The 27876-nt window shown below is 31.8% G+C and overlaps 1 protein-coding gene across 16 annotated transcripts in view; it reads left to right on the top strand.

The window, feature by feature from the left end:
- Positions 1–27876, top strand: part of LOC126739503 (phosphatidylinositol 4-phosphate 5-kinase type-1 alpha) — a 115069-nt gene that overhangs the window by 5498 nt on the left and 81695 nt on the right. For 14 of the 16 annotated variants that reach the window (XM_050445222.1, XM_050445223.1, XM_050445224.1 and 11 more), the window contains exons 3-8: positions 2539–2692; positions 19650–19861; positions 19922–20063; positions 20120–20295; positions 20354–20570; positions 26513–26738. In XM_050445222.1, the coding sequence (XP_050301179.1) occupies positions 2539–2692; positions 19650–19861; positions 19922–20063; positions 20120–20295; positions 20354–20570; positions 26513–26738 (1127 nt within the window). Of the gene's footprint in view, positions 1–2538; positions 2693–3362; positions 3648–19649; positions 19862–19921; positions 20064–20119; positions 20296–20353; positions 20571–26512; positions 26739–27876 lie in introns of those variants that run through there. The other 2 variants (XM_050445216.1, XM_050445226.1) reach the window with 2 other exon arrangements.

The raw sequence follows: 27876 nt of genomic DNA on the forward strand, positions 1-27876 counted from the left end.
CTCTAAGAGCAAAAACAGTCCTGCCAGTCTTTGTCTCGTTGAGCAGGAGCCTGTTGGCACAGGACCACTCTTTGGTGGTCGACTGTGCAGACCTGGAACCCCGAAGAGAGTCTGCAAGTGTGTCAGCTGCAAAGGAGACTGTGGTGTCATCGGCGAAGAGTGTGTATATTGCATTTAATTCAATACTTGCAAGGTCGTTAATATAAATTAGAAATAGTATGGGTCCAAGGACAGAGCGAGCCCTGAGGAACACCAATATTAACAACACTCTCCCCCGACAAAACCCCAGACACCCTCACAGATTGTAGCCTGTTCCTGAGGTATGACTGGATCAACTTGACAGTATGTGGACAGAAGTTGTACCTTTGTAGTTTTTTCAGGAGTATCCCATGGTCCACACAATCAAACGCCTTACTCATGTCACAAAACATAACAGTGCTGAATTGCATACCATGAAAGGATTCCAAAATGCGGGACACCGGGTCAAGAATGCCAACAGTTGTCAAGGTCCTGTTCTTTCTCAAACCAAACTGTGATCCAGAGAAATAGTTGTTACTTCCAAAGAAATTTGTAATTTGCAAAGCCATGGCCTTTTCTACTATTTTAGAGATACTTGGGAACAATGAAACTGGCCTATATTTCTCAGGATCATCAATTTCTCCTTTTTTAAATAATATATAAAAAATAGTTTGCTAGCAATATGTACAGTTAAAGCCAAACAGATTTATCTTACCTGAGTGAGTTATGTATTCACCCACTGAATAAAAAGGGTACTGAACAAAAAACCTTTTTGATATTGGCTTGAACAACCTGTACCCCTCTATATGCTTAATTTAATCGGGTAATGCATTGTATATTTTAACACACATATAATAGGAACTTATTTCATACATGGTTGTCTTATGTCTAGGCACAGTAAAATCGAATCTATGTCTTCTCTTATTACTATTAATATTTACATCACAATTTTTTTGAAAGAGATAGATAGACAGCATACTTTGTACAAGTAAAGAGAGTATATAGACATAATTTTTAATTTTTTAAGCAAATGAGCACAATTCTCTCAAAAAGCGGATCCACACTCTGTTCGTACGATTCTTTTTTGAATAACAAATATTCTTTTTATTGTCTCTGCATGAGAGCCCCACAACATTATGTGTGAATGTACATATGCATAATAAAACTGATTATTGATACCTACTGACAATGTTTTATAAGTTGTAAATAGCGAAGTTTGCCGACGTTATCATATTACATATTTCATTACCATGGCTTTGCCAATCTAAATTTTTCTGTAAGGTTAGACCCAAAAACTTAGTTTTTTCCGATTCATATACAATGATTCCATCTATGTTTAGGAACCTATCATTATCAATTACTTTCAAAACCTGCCTTTTGTTTCGGAAATGAATACATTTTGTTTTAGTTGAATTAAGCACTAGTTTATTCAAATAAGTCAAAATATATTCCCACGGTTGTCAGACCTGCATCCAAGGCCTCAGTCAGCGCATTTATATGACTTAAACAGTGCAGTTTCAATCGACCTATTATTTAGGATGCTATTTTGCATTTAATTAAAAAAAAGAGAGTTTATTTAAATATTGTCTCTTTGTAGAATGCTCTTTAAAAGATTTTGGAAAATACCACTGGAACAGCTGGTGTTCTATAATTACTCATATTATTTCTATTTCCATTTTTATATATTAGCACAACCCCAGTTTTTTTTTTAGTATAGGTGGAAATATTCCTTCTTGAAAAGACTGATTAATTAATATACAGATTGGTAGACAAATTGCAGAAGCAACTTCTTTAAAATGTTGCATGGTATCTCATCAAATCCTGCTGATTCCTTGGAACAAGTCTTATTAATTATATTATAAACTTCATACACATCTACTGGTTCTATGATAAAATTTGGTTTGTTTTTAGTGAAAGGAGTTTGTACAGGGTTCTTAATTTTTTCTGGTGTAGGAAGGTCACAAAAGTGCCCATTAAACAACTCACATAGGTCACCGGCGTCAATGATTTGTTGGCCACTTACGTTTATGTGTGAGGTTTTATGTATGTGAGTTTTTGATTTGAGAGTCTTACAAAATTTTCTTATTATTTAGGATAGGAAGTTAAAATAATTGATAAAGGTATCAAAAAATGATGTAAAAATGTCATTTGTGCTGGTATAGCTAAGAATGTCATTGCAGGATTCTTTAGTTAGTAAGGAGTAGAAATATTCCGCATTTCCTGGTAAAAAATATCTGAATTCCCTCTTCCTCTCCCTTTTCTATCGCTATTCTCACAATGTCCAATAACAAAAAGGGTCAAATCAATACATTCATGATCTGGTAATCCCGCATTGTAAATTTTTGTACTTAAATCTATATCAAAGTTTATAAAAAAGTTATCAATCACAATTGCAGTAGTGTATATCTTTAAATTAAGAATTCATTTTATTTAAAATATAACTAAGAAATTATGTAAGAATGTATCCACTTTCCATTAATTTATCGAAATATCCAAGCTAATATTTAAAATCTCGAATAGGCTGGTGACAAAACTCTTTCAAATGCGGCAAGATCAAAAGCCGAAAAGGAAAAGGACAGGGAGAGAAAGATCGGACATCGAAGGGTTGGAGTGGGTGGCGAGATTACTTACAAGAAGATCCAGACCACCCAGATCATGGGATCCATTCAACTGGGTAAGATTTATTTAAAATATGCAAATAATTTCATTTAAACCAGATTTAATTTAATCACTAGTGCTAGTAGTCTGCGAAAGATAAGAAATAGTAATAAAAATGCTTAACTTCTGAATATTTATCAGTGTTTTGAGGAAACTACATAAAATGATAATAGAAACACACATGTTCTCTTACACCATCATTTTTAATGATAATTTTGTGTGGGTTTTTTATCACACCGTTATCTATTATAGTTAAGAATATAAATAATAAATGCATGGACTGATTGATGCTCTAATTAATAGTATATAAGGCCCTATAGGTGGTTGTTATAAGAGAAACATGCCTGTAAAGGAGTTCAGTATAATTATAATTTTGACATTCTCACTTACCCTTTTGACCCTAAGTTTCACAACAAACGCCATACGATTGTATATTTAATTTGGTTTGAACGTTGACGTCATGACATTGACATCAAAATTATTTATTAATTTTCACCCAAAAAAAAAACTGATAATAAATTAATTAGGTTCCCTATGGTGTGTGTACAATTACTAATTTCTCCCCGCTGAATACTACCGTTCTTATCTTCATAATTTTTTTCGAGATTGTGCTGGTAAGATATAAGATTAAAATAATGCTATTGGCATTTACGATCACGCATAGAGTTTTATTTGTTCTAACATTTAGCACTTTAAGTGGAGCCTTGTATAGTTCTCGTCTGAAATTCGGTTAATATTCGGTAATCACGTATTGTAAAAATTGTTCAGTTGGTTCATAATCTTTTAATGAGGTTTAGTCATCATAACATCAAGTGCTCATTAACAAATACTTGCATTAGTGGAGAGTAGTGTATTTTAGAAATCGTGGCGTGTGGATACGATGCATTCGGAAATAGATTATTTTAAAGGGAGTTTGTCTTGCATAAGTTTTGTTAAGCAGCAAAGTCATTTGAGTAAAAAGATACAAAGGGGTAAGATAGATACAGAATAGTGTAATATTATGACAAAGATTAGACAATTATTTTTATACTGAAATTATTCAACTGTAACACTAAAGCTAGTTGACCTATAAAAGAAATGCCTCAACTTTCTGTAAATATCAGATTGAAATTCCTGATTGTTTTTGAATCGTGCTTAACCTTTCCATTTCATAATAAAGTAATATATTACTCCCATGTTAGTTTTCAACTGTAAGTCCAAAACTACTTGAGCCACAAAATACGTTCATATATGAAAATATTTGGAAAGAGATAATAATAATAATATGTCTTTATTAAAAAAAAAGCAATATTAATCTTACAATATTACTTAATACTATATTGCCAAAGAAGGCGAAGATTAGCTTAAAGCTACTCTTTAACTCTTAACCTTCCTAACATTCCTAACATTCACAGTTTAAATGGAGAAAACGAGAAAAAAAAAACAAAGAAAGAAACAAGTATATATAAAGTATTTATCTTCTAGAACGCTAGACTATATTTTGGATTGATTTAAAAACAAAAGTTTATAATATTTCCTATACACATTTAACGAAGTATTAAATATTGGTTTATAAGTATTAAAGAACTTAACGGCATTATAAGTAAAAGATCGCTCGAACAGAGCCGTTGAATGGTGCGGCATGGTCAAGATATTGTATCTAATATTTCGAGTGTGAACCTGGTTTCTTGGTATTAACTTTTCAAAAAGATATTCAGGTCTTTGACTAACATATAATCGATAAAGAAAAGTAGAAGTGAAGAATTTGAATAGGTAAGGTAGCGTTAACCACCTCAACTGAAATATAGAGTCTGATACATGATCAAACTTTCCGAGGTTAAAAATAAATCTACAGCAAGTATTCTGCACGCGTTGCAACGATTTATTTGGTCTAAGCAAGGATAATAAACTATAAGGCAGTAATTTAAAATAGATAAAACAAGAGCCACTACGAGTTTTTTCCTAGTTTTAAAATTTAAAATGTGTTTATTGGTATAAAGCATACGCATGCGTAAATAACACCTCTGCAGAAGAGTATTAACATGTTCCTTAAACCTTAAAGAATTGTCTATTGTAAGTCTCAGAACCTTCACAGTATCAGAGAACAAAATAGTTTCGTTATCCAATTTAATGTGAACAGTTTCCATTATATTTTTATGTGATCCTCGGTTTGAAAACAAAACAATTTTTGTTTTATTAGGATTAATGATAAGGTTATGCTCTTTTGAAAATTGATTTATTACGTTCAGATCAGCCTTAATAGTACCAGCCACGTTATCAAAATTAGCAAAGTCAAAATAATGTATGTATTGAGTGTCATCAGCATACTGATGTATTTCAGAATCTTCAACTATAGACTGGGTAAATCTGAAGTATATATAAAAAATAATAATGGGCCTTAGAGATGCCTTAGCTTTCTGTAAAAATCACATTGACATTCTTAAAATGGTGCCCAAACAGTTCTCATATTTTAAATTAAAATTACCCAAATCCACTGGATTTTATAATCTCAGGGTGTATTTTCAACTCTAACTCAAGAACTGTTTGAGCCATAGAATTCGTTCATAAATATGAAAATGTTTGAAATGAAATGTCTCAAATTTCTGTTAAAATCGGATAGAAATTCTCAAAACGGTTTTTGAATTATGTTCAACCGGCCTCGTTATATTTAAGTGGCGCGGTGATCTTCGGTTATGCCACAGCATAAAGAAACCAGCAGTCGCACTTCAATAAAAATACATTGGCTTGAATAAGCGAGTTCGGTGCATGTGTACTAACGCATGCGAGGCATTTTTGCTTATAGTAGGGATGCCGCTGACACTCGCTACGGTCCACGCGGCTTTTGCCTTGGCTAGAGCCGGACTTAAACATTTTTTTAGATTTTATTATCTTGTAAAATAAAAATACCTACATAGTACAAATATTGATTTTTTAATATAAATAAAGTTCATACATTAACAAAATATTTAAACAAAAATAAACATCGCATTTCTACATCTAACAACGACGATATAGAAGAATACGTGCAGGAAGTTAATTAGGTATGAACCATAACTTTAAGAGACCATTCTTTGAGTAATTTTAAAACAAAAGGTTCATATAAACATATGTCCAGAAATTCTTCGTTCTCAATATACAGGGTGTTAAAATTTAACAACAACTAAAATATATGCCACTGACTTTTGTGCAATTTTTATTATGTTCTGTGGATTATACAAATAAAACTTTTCTGTCTCTTGAATTTTTTTCGTATCTTGCTTAGTTAATAATAAATTTCAAATGAAACTTTTCCCCAAATTCCTTGTGTGATCCAGGGATATGCAATTAAGTGGACTTTTTTTTCTCGAAAAATAAGCGAGATACGAAAAAGTTGTATTTGTATTTGAGTAAATCAAATAACATATTAAAAATGGCACAAAATTCAGGTGCCCTAATTTTTTTGCCACAAATATTTCTTCAGGTCTCGTTCGAGATTACACTGAACCTAATAAATTTAATCATATTAGGGGTAAATTAGCTCCTTAATGTTATAAATAACACCGCCAGAGAACTTGCGGACCTATGTTCATATGAACTTTTTGTCTTAAAATTACTCAAACGATCGCCTGTTAAATAATTTATGGTACATACTTAATTAACACCCTGTATAGTAACGCTTTTAGATTAACATCTGACTACATAGTAGTTTAAGGATAACTAATTATACAAATAAAGTAATATTTCAAATAGAAACTCTTAGGCCAATAAATAAAGACAAATAGTTGGCAACAATTCAAAACAATTCTAACAACTGCGAATTTTTGTTATATTATTAAGTACCAACTAAAGTAAAAGTATACAATTTTGCAACTCTTTTAAATATGGCAACACTGTTAAAATGGCAGAAATATAAATTATGTCCTTAAAAATCAAAAAAAAAAAATTACATTGCTGCAACTTTAATTGATGCTTAATTATGTTATTTAAGCCATACAGCCAAATTTGCAGCTATTAAAAACTTTGGCAAAGTCAATTATTTTGCTTCATTAATAATTTTTGATATACCCCTCTTTTAATACAAAAGTTTTTATAAAAAAACGCTATGCTTTGTAAAAATGCTATTAAAATAGTCACTAAGTACGGCGCTGAACTAGGCGATACACCTATGAACACAGTTCGATAAACAGTGAGCTCGGCATCCGGAGAACATGGCTGCGGCATGGCTAAGGATGCTATTAGTTCGCTTACATTTTCGAGCGGAGTGAGACTGCTGGTTTCTTTATGCTGTGGTTATGCCTTGAAACTTTATGTAAGATTCGCTCTACGCTTTCTCTGTCGATGCGATGCAATCTAAATAATTTTCTCTTATGGATTCTTAATGAAAGGATTTAGATTTTTGATTTGCATGATTTTACTTAAAAAAGTTACAATATCTTGAGAATTGAAATGTTATTACTAATTAATGATGTTATTGGAACAATCTGTGCAATCTGTTGCAATTTTCAGATCTTCGACTTTTCTATTTTCAGATATGTGAGTATTTTCTTCTTCTGATTGTTTTTTCAATTTTGTCAACTTTCAAGGCTAATTACTTTATTTTTAAACATTTTTGAAGAAAATGCTGAATTAGATGTCCTATGATTTTATGAGAAGAACCTGTGGTTGAAATTTTAAATTTGTAACTTTTTTATTTTTAAAGATATGAGCATTTTATGCAACGGATTTTTAAAACAAATTATAAATAAACACTTTTGCAAAAAGTGCCAAAATAGGCTTTTTGTTTTTTTTTTATTCCTACGACAATAGTGAATGAAAAAAATCGACTTCCTGGTCTAAAGTTCTTTTGCTTCTAATCAGTTTAATTGTTAAATTTGCTCTTAACCCCAATATATAATCCCAATATATAACTTACATAAACTTAAAAAACTGCGGCCAATAACTGTTCTCTACTATTGATATAGTGGTACTTAAAACAACCGTTCACGAGTTATTCAGGGTGTCCGGAAAAGGGAGGCCAATCCGCCGGCCGCATATAGGGTAAACCAAAATAATGCGACTTTCGTTATGCCATTTTTTAATTGGGCGCGCGGTATTTAATATACAGGGCGTCAAAATGAGAAATATAATTTAAAAAATAGTTTCATAAGATATTAAATTAAAATTTGGTGTGAGGGGATTTTTTGAAACGAGAAATTGAAATCCGTTCAGGGATGTGTTAAAAATGCCAAAACTTTTTTGTACCCCTGTATAATAAAGTTGTAGTAAAAAAATCTAATTATCCAATCTTTTCTTGTAAAAAAAGTATTCTTAGTAAATGTCGGCCTGAGAATTCGTTTATTAGATATCTTAATTTTAAAATCTAGATACATTTTAGCAAGTTTACAAAATAAACGTAAATTATTTTTTCTAAATTAATGCCAATTTACTTATTATAATAAAAATCATAGACTAATGACCCTAAATTATTTGTTCTATGTGACCTCCATTCATTTGTATACACATACAAGCCCTCTTTATTAAAGAAAATCTAAGGCTTTGAAAAATATTTTGTTTCAACCTGAAATGCTCTCTAGCTGCAATGATTCTTTCCCTTAAATGATCCTCGTTTAAAATCGGAACCCTTATATGTACATAGTCTTTCATACATCCCCAGACTGAAAAATGCAAAGGTCGGGCAAACGGGGTGGCCACGGACCAGGAGCATCTCGACCCCTACCAATCCAGCGATTAGGAAATACTTGGTGTAAATAGTTCCTAACATTTATAGCAAAATGAGCTGGAGCACCGTCGAGTTTAAACCAAAGATTTTGTCTTAAATTTAGAGGCAAATCATCAAGCAAATCGGGCAGTATTTCCTGTAGAAACAACAGAAATGAATCACCAGTCAAATTACCTGGTAAAATGACAGGTCCTAAAAGAAAGTTATCCACAACACCTGCCCCCACATTGACTTTAAAATCTAGGACTTCTCTTCACCCTATGAGTGTGGGTTATGGATATTTGTCATGCCGTTTCTCGTGAACGTGGCTTCGTCAGTAAACAGAATCGCCCTTATAAAATCCACATTTCTATTATTCATTTCACATAACCATCTACAAAAAGCAAATCTTGCCTCGGGATCGTCGGGTAAAAGACCCTGTACTTTTTGAAGATGAAATGGGTAAAGTTGATGACTCCGTAAAATATTATGTGTCTCGGTTTTCTCAATTCTCACCCAGTTTCAGCCAAAACCCTAGTACTAATGTTTGATGATTCTTCGACAATTCTTAAAACTTCTGTCTCTTGTTCTGGTTGAACCGCACGAGGTCGGCCGCAATTACCCTTCCGTATTTCGCTGAAACTTCCAGTCTCCCTTAGGCAGTTAATCAAATTAAAAAAATATTTTCTTTTGGGATGAAATCGGTTTGGGAATGTCTGGGTATAGCGTCTAGCGGCTAAACTAGCATTGGAATCACATTTTTCTAGTTGAGAATTGACAGGTATTTACTGTTTACAATAATATTTAAAACTTGCCAAACATCAAAAACATATCCGCCATTTCGGTAAAGGGTACATTTCTTGGTCTATGAGCCATTATAGTTTTATAAGTTGTAAGAAAACACATCAATTACAAATGAGGCTATGAGTGCAATATCGGACTAACCCACAAAAATTCAAAATCGGCTTTATTGTAGAATATTATCCGTCAAGTTGAAATCTATTTACTGCACAGTGGACCAAACGACTTATTTCTTTTCCTTACGAGATAGAGGCAGCACTAAGAAGTTGAGAAGGAACTTCACCAAAGGAAGGCTCAATGTTCTAGAGACACCCTAAGAAAAGACACTGAACTGGCATAAAGTGGAAACGCAGCAGACATATTATGTTTTAATCTAATGAAGACTCTTCCTACATCTGTACTTACCACAGGCATTTCAAGTTATGGACTTACTGCTTTAATATACATGAAATGGCAACCAATAATTCGTTCATGTTTGTATGGGATGAAAGTATTACTTCCAGGGAGCTGCAAGAGGTGGGATCTTGTTATATTACATAAAAAACTTTGTTACATCGAAGGGACTTATTATGTATTCTGACCAATGTGGTGGTCAGAATGGTAATACAAAAATGTCATTGATATGTAACTATATTGCTGCGTCTCCATTATTTATGTCATTCCTATTTACCATGCGACCAAGATTTTGGAATCTTAGAAAAAGAAAAGGAATTCCATCCACATATATTTATACCTTAAGACTGGCATACAGTCATAAGACATGCTAGAAAGTCAAGATTTTTTCTACTAAGTAACTTGAAAGTAACATAACAAACAGAAAAGTATCTTAAACAAAAACAAAGGTGGAGTGGCTCAAAATCCAATGGTTAAGGTTTAGAAAAGATTTTCCCAATACTATTCAGTATAAGTACTCAAATAATGAAGAGGTTTATTTTAACACAGTAGATCTTAATAAAAGGAAATCTGTTTCCAAGGAAATTAAGGATCTGCCTTTTTCATACCCAAATAGTAATGCCATTAATGAAGGTAAAAAGAAATATCTCCTTGAGTTAATGGAATTCATCCCTCCTATATACCGAGATTTTTATAAAAATCTGAGGTCATCCGCTCAAGCAACTGGAGGTGAAGTAATTGGCCCAATTGAGGAAGAAGAAACTTTACTTATTTAATAACTACCTACTAATTTTTGACGTAAAACTTATTATAGCTTAAGTTATAGTAACCCATTAAAAAACCCAATCTATTTTAAATGCAAAGTGGACTAACCCACATAGAAAAATCGAATATTAGCCATATCCAAAAATTTAAAACAAATTCCGCAAATTTAAGTAACACTCTTAAGAACATTGAATTAATTCGAACTACAAAAATGTCCTTTTAAAAGGGTTTTGCGCACTTACATTTTCGTATTTTTTTAAGCCTATTATTTAGCACTTAATAATACAGGGTGTCCATTTATAAACTGACACATTTTAACTGCTTATAAGTCGAGAACGAAAAATGACAACAATGTGCGGTTTTCACAGAACTTCATCAATATTTTTAAAGTTTTTTTTGACAGTGTTGCCAAGTTTCAAAATTTACCTGAGATACGAGGAAAAAATTGAAGATTTTCAAAGGCCGATTTCTCAAAAATTTTAAATGTAACACCCTGTACTTTTTAATTTCACATGAAAGCCTGTTAAATCCCCTTTCCGAAAATATATAAATTGTCTTAAATTTATTATTTTTTTTTACAGAGCTAATTTTAGTAAATGACACCTTTTTGAAAATTTTCCTAAAATACATATTCGGTGATTGTCGATTGGCGAACATTTTCTGGTAATTGCCTATGTATCGCTTTAGCATGATCATAATTAAATAATTTGCGCTATTGCCATGTCTATAAAAGTATTTATTCTATGTATTAAATTACAACTATTTATAACAATTTTAACAACAAACAATTGAAGAAATTAATTTTAAAGAAATTAATTTTAATTTATAACTAATAAATTAGCTGCTGAATATGACCCCCATTTTGCTCGGAATACAAATGTAGACGGAGAAATAAGTTGCCGAAGGCGTTTTGTAGCATTCGCGGTGTAATTTGGTTAAAAACGTTTACTATGTTGTTGCGCAGTTCATCCAAATTTCTTGAGGTTCGATTGTAGCAACGTCTTTTACATATCCCCATATACAAGAATCTGGAATGGTTAGATCGGGAGAATAAGGTGCCCACTCGATTGGACCTGCTCGCCCTATCCATCTGTTTCCAAAAGTAATATCTAAGGAATCCCTTGCGACCCTGGAGAAGTGTGGTGGTGCACCGTCTTGCTGGAAGTAGACCGTGTCTAAAATTCCATCCTGCTGAAGTTAATAATAATATTAAAGACTTTTATTTGCAAAAATTCATTACATAATATTTGTATTATAATATGTTTCTTAACCTATCAGTTGGCGAAGTCTAGCCTAGGGCTATTCAAACTCAACCCTCTAACAGATTTCAATAAATAACACACATGTGCCAAATAATTATGCACTTGAAACGCACTTTAAATAATGTAGTCTTAACTTATAGTTAACAGTAATTAAAGAAAAAAAAATGCACAAAAAAGCAAATATAAAGGAACCTGAAAATGTTTCCGTAATACACCCAACAAAAAATAAATAAATAAACAAAAACATCAAAAAGAAATGGTCACTTTACTGAGAAAATTTTACGCTTCGGGCAGCAGGCGACAGACTAGCGGTGGGTCAAATTATAGTCCTGTACTTGCTTACTCATTATTATAGACTTTAACACAGATAAAATTTTTTTGTTGTAAATACTTTCATATAATCGGGCAAAGAATTATAAAGATGAACAGAGGTATACAAAGAACTTTTTTGAAAAAATGCTGTTTTATGTTTAGGAATCACGAACTTTGTTTTATTTCTAGTATTTCTAGAGTGTACACTGTCATTGGTCTTGATTTTTTCTATGAAGCACGTTGAAATATATTTGCGTTTATTTATAAGTTCATGAAAAAAGATTCCAAGATGTAATAGCCTTCGATTTGTCATATTTAACCATTTAGTTTCATTAATTTTATAAGATATGCTATCATATTTTCCAATATTGAATATTAAACGGCAACACATATTTTGGATTTTTTGTTTTCGAAACTTGTCTCACTTTAATTATGTCTGAATAAATTTTAAATTTCGATACTGCACACCAAACGTTCAGCTTAGGAGAATCTCTTTCAAATTTGTTATACACTCGAGGATTTTCATTTCCCCAAATTCGGCAGTTATGCTTATTTACTCGACCACTGAAATGTTGCCTCATCAGACATTATTAAATTGGTATCCGGCTAATTTCTAAAAAGATCTAGTAGTGTTTTGCACATTAAACATCTTTTTTCAAGGGCGCGATTTTCTATTTTTTGGAAAGTTTGAATTTTGTAGGGTTTAAACTTAATTATAAAAAAAAATAATGAATTTAAGACAATTTATACATTTTCGGAAAGGGGATTTAACAGGCTTTAATGTGAAAATAAAAAGTACAGGGTGTTACATTTAAAATTTTTGAGAAATCGGTCTTTGAAAATCATAATTTTTTTTCCTCCTATTTCAGGTAAATTTTGAAACTTGGCAATACTGTCAAAAAAAACTTTAAAAATATTGATGAAGTTCTGTGAAAACCGCACATTGTTGTCATTTTTCGTTCTCGACTTATAAGCAGTTAAAATGTGTCAGTTTATAAATGGACACCCTGTATTAGGGTTAGTCCGTTTTTGCACTCATAGCCTCAAATATGTAATTAAAAAAATGCATATTTATTTTAGGACTAATTGAGAAGCTTGTTAAGAGCATCAGTTTGACAGCACGTAACAAGTTATGGGATCCCGAGGTCAGCATTTTGTTTAGAAAGAAATATCTAGATTTTAAAATTAAGATATCTAATAAACGAATTCTCAGGCCGACATTTACTAAGAATACTTTTTTTTCAAGAAAAGATTGGATAATTAGAATTTTTTACTAGAACTTTAATATGCAGGGGTACAAAAAAGTTTTGGTATTTTTAACACATGCAATATACTGAGGGTGACGCCCTCTGCAAGGTATAGCGAATCCGTGAACGGATTTCAATTTCTCGTCGTAAAAAACCAATATCTTATGAAACACTCGACTTACTTCAAAAAAAGATTTTATATTTCTCATTGCGACGCCCTGCATATTGAATACCGAGCGCCCAATTAAAAAATGACATAGAGAAAGTCGCATTATTTTGGTGCACCCTATATGTGGCGGACGGATTGGCATCCTTTTCCGGACACCCTGTATTGTACGAATAATAAAATAAACAAAATGATACAAAGGCTCTGACTGTAAGTTTCAGCCTTCATTCTAGTTTCAGATCACCAGCTTGAATGCTGAGGCGTAATATATGTCTCTGCATGTGATTGGTAGGCCAGAAGAAAACGACTTTTCGGTACTTCAAAAATTATCCCAGACACCTAAGTCATTCAAATGACTGGAATAAAATCCTGAAATTAATTTAAATTGTCTAGCATCTAAAAATACAGTGCTGAACTCAAAACGCCTGGAAGTTTTAAGTACTTAGAGGATTATTCCAGGCATCTGAGTCATTCGAATGTCTGAATAAGATCCTGAAATTACTTTAGATTGTCCAGAATTCAAAAACGAAATCTTCAAGTCAATAAGATTCCTTTTAAATGCCCGGAAGAAGCTCTTGAGTACTTAGTACAAGGATCATTCTAGGCACTTAAAGCAACTGAAATGCCTGAAATAGGACCCTAAAATTACTTTACATTGTCTAGAATTCAAAAACAAAGTGTGAAACTCAATCAGATTGCTTTTAAATGCCTGGAAGATGATTTTGAGTACTTTAAGGATTATTCGAGGCACGTAACCCAATTCAAAAGCCGGGAATAAAATCCCGAAATTACTTTAGATGGCCTACAATTAAAGAATAAAGTTCTAAACTAAGTTAAATTAGCTCCAAATGCCTGGAAAATGTTTCTGAGTACTTAAAGACACTTCAAATATGTATTCGAACTGTACATTACGGCGAATTTGAATTGTATAAGTTTTTACCATTTAAAGTAGGGGTACCCCAGGGTTCTATACTGGACTCCCGTACTTTTCTCTCTGTATGTTGCTTATGACATTAATCAGTGCATACAAAATCCAAGTTACATCAATTTGCTAACGATTCACAAATTTATACTTCTTTTAAAATGTCAAGACATTCAGTTGGCACAGAATAGAATTAACTCCTCCCTTATGCACTAGTGCGTAAAAAGAGCCTTTTTTGATGAATGGGAAACTTGTCGCTTGAGCCGTAAGCGAATGAATAAGCCAAGCCTTTCCGCAATATACCTAATCGGACGACTATCGTTTCGTAGAGCAACGGCTTCTGCCACTTCTTCTAGGCTCATCGCTCAACGTATCGCTTACGCAACAGCTCCAAAACACACTTTCAAAAATAACTTAAAAAACGCTTCAATAACTCAAAAATGTACAGCAAAATGAAATCTGGAATTCGTTGATAACAATCCTTTTGACATGCCATGACACCGTGGTGTTGCAATATTTTTAAAAAGAAACTCTTGCTACTAAAGCGTTATTGCATTGTTTTCTTTAAGTCAGTGCTTTGTCTTTGAGAATACATATATCCGAATGAATAAAAAAACAGGTTGTTTCAAAAGAATCACTATTCTGTTGTGAATTTTTTCCACGGGGTATTTAAAAGTTTAGAATAGAATAGAAATTGAAATAACAAAATAGTATCAAGCTACAGTCAAATTTTAGCTTTAATATAAAAAAAATTATGACAAGAAAATGGTCTAAAACTCCGCAAAAAAATTATCAAAATCGATGCAATACTGAAAAAGTTATTAAGGATTGAATTTGAACCAAATTTTTGCTGTCCGGTTAATTTTGCGGGCCAGTGTATTTTTTCCGAAAAAAAAAGATCCAATAATTTTATGATCAAAAATACCGGCCCAAAGCTTTACCTTTTGAGGGTACTGGGTCCTTGTAAGGACATGTCAGTGTTCGTTTTCTTTACTCCGGTATCGAAAATTTTGCACATTTGGCTCATTATTTAAGGTAAAGATGCATTTGTCTATAAAACAAACATTTCGAAAAAAATCCTGTGGTTATTCGCCCTTCGGAACAGATTTCTACAGTCCTACAACCGAGAGAACCGTAACAACGGCTGAGGGGACAGAGGCGAATTGTGTAAGAAATTCGGCTGCCTCAGTGGCGGGCGATTTTATTTTTAATTTAATAATATTATTTTTTTAATTAGAATAAATATGATAAATTCATGTAAAACAGTTAAAAATGGACTAATAATTTACACAATGATTAAGTAAAAATAATATGAAACTTATAATAAGGTTATACAAGAAGTTCGTTTTAAAATTAGATATTTATAAAGTTTAAATCGCATATTAGGAGTCAAAAATTGTATCTAGTAAAATTATATTTATATTAAAGGATATATCATATACAATTGTACACTATCGCCCATAAGTAGAGCAACACCCTAAAATTGCAAACAAAATTAATAGTTCATCCATTACCAAAGAACTAATAGTGCATTTGGAAACTTCAATTAATTACTCAGTTGACGTATTTTGTCGATTTATTCCATAAAGTTTTATAGTGTCTTTTTGGCAGATTTGAAGAAAGGCTTCGAAAAAAACTTTTTCCTGTGTGGTTTTAGGTAAAAATGACTGATTCCATTCGAAAGAGCGGTAAAAAATACAGTCCAATCGCGATAACGTCAATTAAATAAAACATACCTCCTGAAAATATTTAATATTTGTAAATTTGTGACGAATTTGGTTTCGGATTAATAATTTTTGCTGATAAATTTAAATTTGAATTTCTATCCGAATTAAATAATTTAAGTAAAATTTCACTGTGTTTCCTTTACCATTTTCAGTCATAAAAAGAGAATATTTAAGGCAGTATTTGGCCTATTCACTGACTTGTAACAATTAACATTTTAAATAAACAAATTACCAGACCGTAATATAAAAAAGAACTAGCCATTTTTTCCCTATGGATTTTATTTTTTAAAGTAAAAATTAGCTGTCCTATTTTTGTCACTCTTGACTAGTTTTCTAGTTTTGCCAAGTCAATCTAGAACCCTGACATGTGTGTGCCAGATTAATAAAGATTAACTCTGTCCACCACACATCCCATATGTATTAGCAATAGGTTTTAACCCGGTTCTTGGTCGACGTTTTCTAAAAAATTAAATAAAATCATATATTAAACAAAAATTAAATAAATAATAATGCAAATAAATACCTAAGGCTTGTATATAATTTTCTTTGTCGCTTTCTTCGTCGCTGTCAGCAGATTCGTTATCACTATCATCGTTACCACCAGCATTCGTAATAATAAGTTGTTCGACTTCCTCCATTATTTGATCGGTCTCCCAGAATTTATTTTCAATCTCCATGACATGTTTGCAACAGTTTGCCCAGTGTAAAGGAGTTATAGACTCAATTCCGTCCTGGACTAACTGTGCCAAATTTTTCATTGCCAAATTACCTGTTGTATTGTGAGATCGAATATAATTTTTTAGTTGCGCCCAAACCAATTCGATCGGATTTAATTCGCACATGTATGGAGGTGTGCGAAGAGCAACATGCCCATGGGTCCGAATTATTCGGTCCACAACATAGTTTTTTTCATCACTGAGGGGCTTGTTTCGTTGAATTATTTCAAATAATTCCCATTTTCGTGCAGCTGGGTCGTGTTGAATTCCTTAAAATAAAATTCCTTAAATGAATAATAATTAATTTACAAAAAAAGTCGTATATAATTTCAGCACTTATAAAAAAATATAATATTTGTGGAATTTAAAAATTACCATTCTTGGTGAGCCATTCTGTCATGTCCTTTTTAATAGATGATTTGGTTGGTACTTTGTTTTCTTGAACTGAGTGGTAGGGTGCGTTGTCCAGTATAATTACCGAATTTTGAGGAATATTCGGCAACAATTTTTCTTCTAACCACTTAGTAAAATTGGCTTTATTCATTTGGCCATGATAGTCGCCACTAGCTTGACCCGCTTTAAAAACAAGACCAGCGTTGTGTATAAAGCCACTTTGAGATCCGGCGTGAACAATTACTAATCGACCTGAAAATAGAAGTAAGAAGGAGAAAAACATCTAACTTTTAAATAAAATTATTTGCCGCTGATTCATATTTATTCAAATTTAACTTTATATCGTAAGTTGTGATAAGAAGTAGTAAATAGGGAGAATTAAAAAATATTCTTTTTAAAAATTTTATGTTACTTTGAAAATTATGTAGAAATAAAAAAAAATTAACAGTATTCTGAATACGTTTCAGTACAATTTTCAAAATGAGCACACAAATATGCTTACCATTTGCTCTAATGTTGCTAACAACCCCAAAAACTTCATTGCTTTGCCAACATTTTCCGAAAGTTAAGTCATTATCCACCCATGTTTCGTCAAGGTACACAATATTTCTTCCTTCTTCCCTATATTTTCTAATTGCTCTTATATATTTATAGCGCCAATGAAGAATAGCAGGTCGCTCCACCAAGATTTTTCTTTTATTTTGACACTTTCTAAAGTAAAATCCGTTAGCCTTCAAAAGCTTTCTCAAGGTTTCTCTGCTATACGGGAAATTCATAATTTCTCGTAACTTAATAAGTAATTTATTAACAGTGGGAACCATATTAAGCTCTAAATAAAAATTGTTGATTGTGCGTCTTATAATTGAAAAGTCGTCAAAATCCCTAAAGAGACAGATTCGAGATTTTTTATTAGGTGGGGAAGAAAGCATCTGATCTGGATGTTCTGCCTGTCGTTTCATATCTTCTTTATGAATTTGACTTACTCTATCTTTAGAGACTCCAGTATACAGAGCAACTCGATCAATCTTTCTTTTAAGAGGCAATTTAAATGCGTTGGCTAGAGCTTCTTCATCGCAAACCCTATAAACATTTGCTATTATCTCCCTAGATTGACCGCTTAATGCCTGTCTATGTAAGAATTGGTTTCTTTCCATAATGAATAATTGAAAGTAAAATAAAAATTACTTCAAAACTCTAGAAATAAATATACCATTTTACTTATAAAAATCGTATTTGGTAGCTTAATCTATACTTACTTTATTTTCCGCTAAATTCGTAATCAAGGAAAATAAAATATCTAATGTCTTTAACAAAAAAAAAAACAACCCACAATAACCAATAATAGAAAAAAAAATCGCAAATAACAAGAACAATAACAAGAGCAACAACAACAAATAACGCTATTCGCAAATTAATAAACGCCGAAATTGCAAAATCGTCCAAAATCTCTACGCGCGCCTATGGCAAGATAACCAGACAAGGAGAAATAAACCTAAAATATAGAAATGTATCGCGTGCCAAACAACCATTGTAGGTCACGTGTATGGCTGGACGAATCAGGAGACAGATACGAAACGTCGCCGCTCGGGGCCCGCCTCCACTGAGCACCTGCAAGATCATCTGTGCGGTCTGTTGCCAGCTAAGACACTTTTTCGGGTAATGAAAGAATTATGATGTTGGTGATTTTCGCCTTGGCTACATAAATCATGCAGATTACGTATGTGTATTAAGTATAATTTTTAATACAGACTGCGTGTTTTGGTGAAGTGTTATAAAATATGTAATTTTAAGTGAGAAAAAAGTAATAATAAATATATAAGACATATTAGTATAATAAATTATGAGAAGAAGTGGCAACGTTGCAAAAACGAAAATATTTTTTTGCCGCATTCTTTCCGCGAGGGTTCTTTCAGTTGTAGCACTGTATTTTAACTTCAAAATAGAAATCTGTTCTTCAAATTTCATCACTTTTCCTCACTTCATGATGTTTTTCATATGTAAAGGAATGGTATTTGTATTTTTTTAGTGTGCACAATACTGTACTATGATTTTTCCTACAACTTCTTCAAAAATTCTGCTGCTAATTCCTTTATTTTCTTCACCATTAAGTAACATTTCGAAATCTGAATTATTTTCTCTAGTTCTGCCATCATTATTGTTTTGCTCTAAGCATTTGCATTTACTAATTACTGTACCCTTAGTCTCAAAGTTATTAACAATTTTTTGCACTGTTGTTTTACTTGGAAAATGCCTTTCAGGGAAATTCACTGAGAACGTTTCGGAGAGTGTAATTAATATTCATACTGACCACTAAATAAATAGATGACAACACTTTGACATAACATTTTGATAATTTAGCTAGTGGTTTCATATTTTACTTTTTAGCTTTTTAAATAAATTCTAAATCGCTTATTTAGTATGTATGAATTTTGCTATGGTGGCTTATCTTACTCGCACTTTTAAAAAAGTACAATACAGATTTTATGTAGAACATACAGGGGAGCCAATAGGCGATTCACCACCCGGTATACATATATTTTACATCACTACTTTTAAGTAATACTAAAAAATCTCATATTTGGTTAAAATTGACTAATTTCTTTAAAATTTCAGGGATTCAACATGCAGTGGGCGGTCTGGCCTCCAAACCCGAAAGAGATCTGCTCATGCAAGATTTTATGACCGTCGAGACGACGAACTTTCCGAACGAGGGGTCAAATCACACTCCGGCCCACCATTTTTCCGATTTTAAATATAAAAACTATGCCCCGATAGCATTTAGGTACTTTAGGGATCTATTTGGTATACAACCAGACGATTTTCTGGTAGGCAGTTCGCTTCCCCCATAAGTTTTTTCCTGATTTATTTTATATGTACTTTTTTAGATGTCAATGTGCGATTCTCCTTTAAGAGAATTATCGAACCCTGGAGCCAGCGGGTCCATATTTTATTTGACTGAAGATGATGAATTTATTATTAAGACTGTACAGCATAAGGAGGGGGAGTTTCTTCAAAAATTGTTACCAGGTAATTCGTCTAATAAAACAACTCTGATCCATATAACTTCTGCTGTTCTTTTTAAGGTTACTATATGAACTTAAACCAAAATCCTAGGACCCTATTACCAAAGTTCTTCGGTTTGTATTGCTACCAGTGCAACAGCAAAAATGTCCGTTTGGTCATCATGAACAATTTGCTTCCTAGCAACGTTGCGATGCACCAAAAGTACGATTTGAAAGGCAGCACCTATAAAAGAAAGGTAACAACAATCCCCGTAATACTTTTGACTTGTGTCTATATTTCTTTATTGTTCTCAGGCATCTAAAGCCGAGAGACAGAAGAGGTCGCCGACTTATAAAGACTTGGACTTTATGGAACATCATAAGGAGGGCATTTTCATGGAATCGGACACGTATAATGCCTTAATGAAAACGATACAACGAGACTGTAGGGTGTTGGAAAGTTTTAAAATTATGGATTACAGCTTACTGTTGGCCATACACAATTTAGATCAAGCACAAAAAGAAAAAATGGTAGGAAATTTTGTTAAAACTGATTTCTTAGAAGTATATTAACATTATTTATTTATTTACGGGATTTAAATTACAAATTTGAATCAGACATACAACATACCTACATTAATAATATTAGAGAGCATTCAAACCATATTTTGCAAAAGAAAATAATAAGTGTAAGCCTAGAATTAAAATGAATAATTTATCAGTCAATGGAATATTTGAATGTGCTGCAGTGGAATGTATTTTTTCAAAAAACAAATTAATTATAATTTCTTTATATAGGCCACCATCAGGCAATTTTAATGTTTTTACACTACAATTTCAAGGTTTGCTGGTGAAAATATTTAATGAAATTTATTAAACAAATTCTAGGAGATTTTAACATTGAATTATTAATTGATAATGAAAATGGAGGGAATTTATTGTCATTGTTAAAGTATTCAATTTAGTTCAAACCATATACAAAAATACACAAACAAGTTGTATAGACAATATTTTCACCAATGCAGAATATATTGAAACATTGGTATTGGAAAATTTTGTGTCGGATCATACAGCTCAGAAAATAAGCTTTGAAATAGATTGTTTAAGTAAAAACCCTTTACAATATAAACGTATCTTTTCACAAGAAAACAAGGCTGATTTTTTGAGTAGTTTAAAGGAGCAGGATTGGGCACACATGAGTTGTAATGTGCAAGATGTAAATATTCAATGGAACACATTTATGAATAATTTTAAGAGCCTGTTTAACCAAAGTTTTCCTCTTAGGCAACTAGGTGGTCAAAAGAAAAAAGATATATATAAAGATGTAGATATTTTATTAGTGTTAAAAAACCAGAATGATATTTTTAAGGATTAGGCGTATAGAGTCGAAAAACTTAAATATGACAGCTTATTAGTTAACGCACGTGCCAAGCAATATGAAACCCGAATTAGGAACTCGGACAACAAATCAAAATGTATGTGGTCTATTTGCAAGAAAATTAATAACAGTGTGGGAGACAATATTGTCAAATTAGAGAGTGAACCAGAAAAAATTGCAAATATGTATAATACATTTTTAATTTCTGTTATTCCAGATCTATTAAGTTCCCTAACTAAAATTCCATTTAATTCTTTAATTGAAAAAAATTCTAGGTCAATGTTTTTAAGTCCCGTTACACCAGAGGAAATTAGTGACATAGCGCATAGGTTAAAAAATAAAAACAGCAGTGGAATAGAGGAAATTCCTACAAGTATTTTTAAAATAGCAATTCCTGAAATCAATAATGTCCTGTGCTATGTCATTAACAACTCTTTTAAATATGGAATATTTCCGGAAAATTGCCCAAATAAATCAATGCTTTAAAAAAAGGGGATTCTGATAATTTTAATAATTATAGGTCCATAAGTCTATTACCGGGGTTTTCAAAAATTTTCGAAGCAGCTGCGAGCAAAAGATTGATTAATTTCTTTACTTCCAATAACCTGTTTAGTGAAAATCAACACGGTTTCTTAAAAGGCAAATCAACACAAACTGCTATATTTGCATTCATTAAAAACATTGTAGAACATTTGGAAAATGTGAAGTTGCTCTTGAATGATTTTAGATCTAACCAAAGCATACGATTGTTTGAATAGGGACCTGTTGAGAGAGACCCTTTAGAGAAATATGGCATAAGGGGAAATGTAATAGAGTGGTTTAGGTCCAATATTAATAACAGAAAACAAATAGTAAAAATATCAAAGGTTGGGAAAACAGGTTATTCTAAATGTGTATTTATTGATATAGGAATTGCACAAGGCAGCATACTTGGTTCGGTATTGTTCATAATATTTATTAATGATCGTGATCTAATAAATTCACCTAGCCAGAAGATTGTTAAATATGCTGATGACACTAACATTATTATTACTGTTAAATCATTAAAAGATTTATTAAATCAAACAGAAGAATTCTTTGACATGATCACATACTGGTTTAATACAAATACAAAAGCCTTTGCAAATGGAATTTGGCAATAATGATTTAAATGTAAACAAAAATGCCAATATGTTAGGTTTATATATCAATGAACACCTGGTCATACCGTATAAACCAGCTAATAAAAAATTTAAATTCTGTTTGTTATGGTATTAGAATAGTTGGAAAATGCATGAATGAAACATTCTTTTCGCTTAATTTGCTAACTTTGAATCTATTGTTAAATATAGAATAATTTTTTGGGGAAAAGATAGCGTGTTACAAAATGTTTTTATTGTTCAACAAAGATTGATAAAAATTATAAAAAAAATGGGTTTTCTTCAAAGTTGTAGGTCAGTTTTTAGATATTTGGGTATTATGACGGTATATGTCTTACATTTATTTGAATAGTGAAGAAATAGTCCATACTTGCAGTAGAGTCGTAGGTTAAGGTGAAATGAAAATCCTTCAGTCTCCCTCCACTTATTTATTAAACATTTAGTTAACTTAAAATTCCCTACATGTTTCGGACACAGTGGTGTCCATCATCAGGGGGTACTAAAAGGAAATAGTTCCGAACAAAAGACAAACAGACACAGAAAAAACTTAAAAAATTGATACTAATTTTAAACCTTTGTAAGTGTACCTTATATTAATTTTTTAAGTTTTTTCTGTGTCTGTCTTTTGTTCGGAACTATTTCCTTTTAGTACCCCCTGATGATGGACACCATTGTGTCGGAAACATGTAGGGAATTTTAAGTTAAATAAGTGTTTAATAAATAAGGGAGGGAGACTGAAGGATTTTCATTTCACCTTAATATATTTGAATGTTTGATGTTTCTTTTCAAAAACAAACATCTTTTCCAATCAAAAACGGAGCATAAATATAACAGAGGGACATTAAACTTTATGTATCCAGTTCATAAACTTTCACTAACAGAAAAATCTCCACATTATGCATGTATAAAACTAATTAACTTCCTACCAGAACACATAAAAAGAATTGTGTCAGTTGAAAGGTTTAAGGCTGCAATTAAGGATTTCCCTACTCTTCAAGAGACTATTGTACCTAATCCTAATGCATGTTTTTGTTGACATTACTTCATTTCATGTACAGTGTTTGTAATTGTTATGTGATTTGAAATAAAAATATTATTATTATTAAACCTAAAACTATAAAATACATATTTAATCTTTATCACTTGCTTAATGGTATAATCATGATATTTACCCAAACTGAATATCAACTTATTCAATATTTTTTAAGGAACACTTCCAATCAAACTCACAAATGCAAAAGGAATCCTTGAGAAATGTTGCTGGCGTAGGTATTGGGCTTTCTTGTAGAAACTTATTTGAGAAATATAATATTCTCACTCTTCTCGCCCTCTAGATACTAGAAATATTGATTCATGTTTGGGAGACATTCACTAATATAACACAAGATTTAATATCAAATTGCATATGCCTGATGACAATCTAGCACTGTTTGAAAAGAAACCTCGTTGACTGGGCGTAAGACTGTTCAATAAATTATCTATTCACATAACGAAGATGAATTTTTCTTTGTTTAAAAATAATATTTTGGGTCTCTGTTATCTTTGGCGCCATATAACTTCCAGGAATTCCTAAGAATGGATTGGACCTGATCATTTGTCTTTAATATTTGCGTTTGAAGCATTATGTATGTATTTTTTCCCACTTGCATGGTATTGATTATTTTAAAAGCTTTAAATTGAAAAGTCATATGTATAATGCTGATAAATCGTCCCTATTAAGTCAAAGGGGCTATCTCAAAAAATAAAAATTTTAAGATAAGCCTCTCTAACATTCTATTTTTTATATATTTTATTACGACATACTGGCGTATCTCTTGGTGTTCACATAAACAAAATAGATCTGGGCGTAACTCCTAATAATAAATTTGAAGATTTTATGAACTGGCGTAAGTCGACTTACGTCTTATACTGCAAACGAAAATATTGAAGTTTGAAATACGACGAACAGGCGTATTTCGACTTACGTCCCTTAGACTTATAAATTAAATAATGTTAAGTTATACCCGATGACAATTACTTTACTGAACCATGGCGTGATTTATCTATTGACAATATTGAGCAAGTTAGTTATGCACTCTACCCTAAGTAATTACTCCGTTAATTTTTCCATCATCGAAAAAATTATTAATGCGGATTGTGTTTCACATATCGAAAAGGTGATCCTACCAAAAAGCTGGCACTCTAAGAAACCTACCAGCAGAAAAAAAACAGCGAAAAAAAACAACTCAAAAAAAGTGATCCTAATCATTTAGAAGTTTGCGCTGTGTTCGACCTTCAGCATAAGTAATTTTTTTACCAACCACTAATGAGAGTAAGTTATTTTATCGACGCAGATTAGCAAATTATAACTTGACTGTATATAACATTAAAACTAAAGAGTGCCATTGTTTTTTGTGGCATGAAGGTTTAAGTAAGCGAGGTTCCAATGAAATTGCCACTTGCTTATTTAAATACCTAAATTTCTTGATGACAACGCCATTACAAATATTACATAACTTATTTTCAGAGGGCTGTGGTGGTCAAAATAAAAATTCAATAGTAATATCAATGTTCTTGCATGTGGTAAGTTTGGCTAAAAATATAGACACTATTTCTATTATTTTTTTACATATCACGGTCAAAATTAAGGTAATTCTGCTCATAGTGCAATTGATAATTGTGTTAAAAGATTGGGCGATTTATTTTTACCATCCCAGTTGGCTCCAATTGTAAAACTTGCTAGAAAGAGAATCCATTCATTATCCATATGTTAAAATCTGACGATTTTAGGTATTTTAAACAAATGATCTTATGTTCCTTTTGGTAAGAAAGGATCATGTATGAAACAATATTGACTGGAAAAATATACGTGAAGTAGTGGTAAAAAAAGATAGCACCGAAGAAGCCCCTTGCCACATGCAAGAAGATTATAGGTTTATTACTTTAAAACGAACAGCCCTTAAAATCTCGACTTTACAAAATATGTTAAACCATGCTATTGGCCCAAAAATATCATCTGACAAATATAAAGATTTGATGGCTGTTATGTAGTGGCTCTACGCCAATAATAAAACTCAAAGAACATTCTGATTTATTTAAAAATTTACCATATTAGCCATATAGCAACTTCTTACTATACCTAACGTTTTCTTTGGTTTAGGTCTGTTTTAAAGTTTTAGTAGCTTTTAAAAACCACCGTTTTCTTGAGTATAAATTCATTGACTTTTCTTTTTTTTTAAGAATAAAGTTTAAGTTGGGTAGTGCAAAATAAGTTTAATTAAAGTTTTTTATGTAATATATTTATTTCTTTTTCATGAAATATAAGTTCACTCAATTTTAAATGTCAACCTAATACGATTTTCATAAACAAAGTTGAATTTAGTTTTTGTTCTTGAGTGTTTATGTTATTGGTTATATCTAAAAATGAGTATTCCATTTATATGTTTTAATTGAAATTATTTTTCCCTTTTGTTATAAGTAAAGTTTAAGTTGTTTAAAGCAAATTATTTGTATTTTTTATAGGGCGTAAATATGTATTTTCATTAAGATACAAAATTTTAGCATACGACTAATATGCGTATCTCTTTTAAGGGATGATTTAATCCTAACATATAAAGGTTAAAGGTCTGTAACTTATAATAAAAATTTTGTAAGCACATATTCTACTTTATGTAGGGAGTATAAGATATTAATACGCATCTTTAATTTTTACTACAATTTTAAAACTTATAATTTTTTTAAAACTCACTTTCCTCAGAACTAAGTATTTTGAGATTCGACTTGATAGGGACGAAGTATGTTTCATTATTTTTTCTCTCTTCTTCTTACGTTTTCCATATCACTTACTGTATTGGTCTTATGAAGTAAAAGCTATATTTATTTAACTATATAAATTCATGCAAAATCACGATTTTTAAGTGAAAAAGTATAAATTATAACGTACATTTCTTGCGTCGTTCCCTAAAAATTGTAATTTGCAGAAGAAATCTCAGACGAACCTCGAGCACGTGCCGCAGGACGGTGACGTGGGTCCGAGCTCGCTCCTCCTCCAAGAGGAGAGAGAGAGGGAGAGGGAGGACAGGATAGGAGCGGCAGCTTTAAATAGGAGCAGATCGATTAATCGGCAGCGTTTAGTGGCTCACTCTACCGCCATGGAGAGTATACAGGCCGAGTCTGAACCGATCGACGAGGACGACGATACACCGTAAGTGATTTACACAATAAGCTTTTAGAAACCATTACGTTTATATATAACCAAGGATAGACCAAACTACTCATTCACACATTTAATTTTCAGTAATATGTAGTGATGTAAAAAAACACGTTTTTTTTAAATAAAAAAAAAACGTTAAAAAAAACCAATTAAAAACGCGTTTTTTTTGTTTTTTATTGTTTTTTATTAGCTTCCGTTAGTGATATGCAGAGGATTAATATTTTGAAATTGTTTATGGTTAAAAACGCCCATTCCAATATTATTTTGACAAAATATTAAAAAACTAGCAGTTTTACGTAGTTTTTAGCAAAAATTTAAAAATAAAACTTTTACTGCCTTACCAAAAGGGATGTCAATAAAATAAATAATAAAGGTTAAAACCGATTATTTTTTAACTCCGATTATAACCGGTTATTTTTTCACTTTGTTTATAACCGGGTATACGGTTATAGACCCGAGATATCACTATTTCCATTATAATCCATTCAAATCCGACCAATTAAAAAAAAATTGCTAAAAAAAATCGCATTCGCCTCTGTCTGAACGTAACCTTTCGCCATTTTCACCAAACAGATTTTAAGTTTACTTAAAAGTTAAGTATCGAATGCAATGTAAATTTTCTATCTTTAAGCTCGGCTTAGCTTAAGTCACACTTAACTTAACTATACAATGTGCCTGATGGAAATGGATATTAATCCACAACAAAAAAGAGCAGAAGAGAAAAAAAAGAAAAATCACCATATATATTACCAAGTAAACCTTAGAGAAAATAATATTTTTTTTAAGAACCGGATATTTGCAATAACCGGTGTTTTATGTCAGTTATAACCGGATAGTTTTATTTCATAATAAAATAACCGGTTACTAAAAAACCGGTGTTTCACCAAAAAATGACATCCCTACTTACCAATTATTTCTTTAACGTTAGCATCATTGCCTTGCCTTCGGGAAATCACCGAAATTTCGCTCGTCATTCGTCGTTCGTCTTCGTTGAAAATTAAAAACCGGGGGAATTACCGATCTACTTTTGCAGGTGTTCTGGTTTTATTTTGTGATTTACCAGTCTTACTGCAAAATTGTTTGCGTTTCGTGCTTATTTAAGTAAGTCTGATTTAGTAAATAGGTTTAC

Source organism: Anthonomus grandis, chromosome 8 (assembly GCF_022605725.1).
Source record: "Anthonomus grandis grandis chromosome 8, icAntGran1.3, whole genome shotgun sequence".
Taxonomy (NCBI): domain Eukaryota; kingdom Metazoa; phylum Arthropoda; class Insecta; order Coleoptera; family Curculionidae; genus Anthonomus; species Anthonomus grandis.